This window comes from Eurytemora carolleeae, unplaced genomic scaffold (genome assembly GCF_000591075.1).
Source record: "Eurytemora carolleeae unplaced genomic scaffold, Eaff_2.0 scaffold30, whole genome shotgun sequence".
NCBI classification, from domain to species: domain Eukaryota; kingdom Metazoa; phylum Arthropoda; class Copepoda; order Calanoida; family Temoridae; genus Eurytemora; species Eurytemora carolleeae.
The window spans coordinates 255,169-258,356 of NW_019396243.1; the positions used below are offsets into that span (position 1 = coordinate 255,169).

The window sequence follows — 3,188 nt, forward strand, 5'->3', positions numbered from 1 at the left end:
GAAGTTGCGATTAAAAACATTTAAGATTTCAATATTTCAGACAATTTACATTTGTAGTTTATCTAATGGTGAATACTCTAAATTATAGGAAAATGGATTTACTTTTCAGGGAACCCTTTCAGGGAACCCTTTCAGGGAACCTTTTCAGGGAACCCTTTCAGGGAACCCTTTCAGGGAACCTTTTCAGGGAAGCTTTTCAGGGAAGCTTTTCAGGGAACCCTTCCAGGGAACCTTTTTTCCTTTGATACAATCGATCTTGAAAGGAATTGAGTTTTCGCCACAAACTCGAAATTTCAAATCCCTATATCTCTGCAACCTGATGGTTTCAAAGGTTTATGCCATCGTATTACAAAGGTATGTGGATTGAAATATTAGAGTTTGTGGCAAAAACTCATTTTTTTTAGTTGCTCCGTGTGCCACTCTCTCTTCCCTACTCCAATCAACATTTGTTAGCAGTAAACTTTATTAAATTAGCAATAAAAGAATAAATAATTAATAAATATTTATAATACATTAATTCTTCATTTTATACATCTTACATTATAATATGTACATAATGTGCAAATTGGTGAATATCCGGTTTTTGTATTTGTAAAATTTACCTTTTTTAATGTTTCTGTATTTGCTTTGAATTGTATGATTTTTCTCTGTACTTGTACATACTTAATCCTGCAGTTGATATTCATTAAACTTGCAATGTAAATTGATCTGATGTGTTGTACAAGAATGAATAAAAAACTACATGTACTGGCACGTAAAGTGAACAGGGACTAACGTACTGTACTGTACTGTACACTAAGTACAGGGATAATGGAAAGAATGGGGCCTAAGTCTAAACACTGTTTAGCATACATGGATTCGAACTGTGGAAACAATCGAGGTATTATTCAAATGAGGATTTGAGTCGATAAAAGGAAAAATTAAGCCAGTTGATAAACATTTTATGCTAAAAGATATTTCGAGCTAGACCCCGGATCGAATGGTTTGAACGGAATGATGCACATCTGCTCCTTTTTAGAACAATTTCACCCTAGTATAGAGTGTAACCTGTCAAAATCATGTATAATAAAAAATGTAAAAATAAATGTATAACCAGTTTTCTTCGATCTTACACAGTCAATCTTTATCACGAAGGACTACGATCATACGTATACGATCATACGTATACGAGATATCGACCGTATAATATCGAAAGATCCCATGGCTCGTTATTGTAGCATAAAACAAACAAATCTATAATATTACGATAATATTAAACCAAGACATAAATTAAACTACATCATCATTTGCTAATGCTTTTTCGCACCAATGTTAAAAAAACATCAACTGCGTTTTTCTAATTACAAAATACATTAATTTAGAGTTTCTTGATCAAAAAACAAGATGACTGACTGAACGTCCAAACTTAAAAAACCTCTTTCTTAAAGGTGAATCCGAACTCGTCGCACTTCTGCTTTAGATTCCTTGACAAGGAGGGATTTCCGCAGAAGAAGACGGTGACCTTCCCCTTCCTCTGCTCCTTTATCTTGGTGAACACCTTGTTCCAGTTGGGTCGACCAGCGTTAGTTCGGGATTTCAGGCCGGTCACCAGGTCACGCTTTTCCTGGAATATAATATTGTCAAAATTCAACATTTTTAAAAAAATTAATAATAATGGTGACTCCATTGATAGAGTGGGAGGGACCATGCGACACCCTGAAAAGCTTTTTTTAAAAGTATAAACTAGATATCCTTATTGCTGCAGAAACAATGGAGGAATTGTCAGAATTAAAAACTTGTCAAGCTAATATGGATCAAATAAAGTTCAAAGGGTACCGTTGTGAATTGAGCCTGTCCATTTTTAAATGAAGGTTCCTTGATAATACAATGACAGTCCCTTAAACCATGATAATCAAATGTCGTCTTCGTGAAATACACCCCCCCCCCCCACATTTATGTTTATAAATAAACAAACGTCATGCATGAATACTATAAAATAGATATAAACATACAAGCAATAGCTAACTTGAAAATATTATAACTTTAAACTTTAAATAGGAATAAGTTGGGTAGGAAAACTTTGGATAGGAAACCTTTAATTAGGAAAACTTTAAATAGGAAAACTTTGGATAAGAACGTTAAATAGGAAAACTTTAGATAGGAAAACTTTAAATAGGAAAACTTTAAATAGGAAAACTTTAAATAGAACAACTTTAGATAGGAAAACTTCAATTAGGAAAACTTTAAATAGGAAAACTTTAAATAGGAAAACTTTAAATAGGAAAACTTTAAATAGGAAATCTTTGAATAGGAAAACTTTAAATAGGAAAAATTTTAAATAAGATAACTTTAAATAGGAAAACTTTAAATAGGAAAACTTTAAATAGGAAAATTTTAGATAGGAAAACTTTAAATAGGAAAACTTTAAATAGGAAAACCTTAAATAGGAAAACTTTAGATAGGAAAACTTTAAATAGGAAAACTTTAAATAGGGAAAACTTTAGATAGGAAAACTTTAAATAGGAAAACTTTAAATAGGAAAACTTTAAATAGGAAAACTTTAGATAGGAAAACTTTAAATAGGAAATCTTTAAAGAGGAAAACTTTAAAAATGAAAACTTTAAATAGGAAATCTTTAAATAGGAAAACTTTAAAAAGGAAAACTTTAAATAGGAAATCTTTAAATAGGAAAAATTTAATTAGGAAATCTTTAAAAAGGAAAATTTTTAAATAGTCCAATGAATATGTGACCCATACATTGTGCAGCGTACACAGACCAATATCCTGAATGAGTGATATTAAAACTATTTGCTTAATTTAACAGCATAAATACACTTATTGCGTTATTGTCGTCTTCGTATACCTCAGTTTTCTAGTACAAATGTTAAACATACAGCAACTAACTTGAAAATTGTATAAACTATTCTAATCTCTTCACGTTGTATTATCAAATATTTCCTAGTTTATTAAAACCCTATTACGAGAATATAAAGACTTTTCTTGTTAACTCATTCCCCTTCCCCTAGTTCCCCTGTCTGGTCATGAAAAGCTTGAATTTTTGATAAATTTAGATAAAATGCTGAAAGGTTTACATTTATTGGACGACCTCTAGTCTTTGGTACACAATAGACCTTTTGTATTGGTATACATAACATTTCTTTTACCTTCACAACACCCCATTCAGTTATACCTACAGAAACATACAACAT

The 3,188-nt window shown here is 31.1% G+C and overlaps 1 protein-coding gene across 1 annotated transcript in view; it reads right to left on the bottom strand.

Moving 5' to 3' along the window:
• Positions 1-470: 470 nt before the first annotated feature.
• The window catches only part of LOC111699185 (NADPH oxidase 5), a 55,795-nt gene continuing 53,077 nt past the window's right edge, over positions 471-3,188 (bottom strand). The window contains exon 18 of the mRNA XM_023469788.1: positions 471-1,603. Within this exon, the coding sequence (XP_023325556.1) occupies positions 1,406-1,603 (198 nt within the window). The 3' untranslated portion in view covers positions 471-1,405. The remainder of the gene's footprint in view (positions 1,604-3,188) is intronic.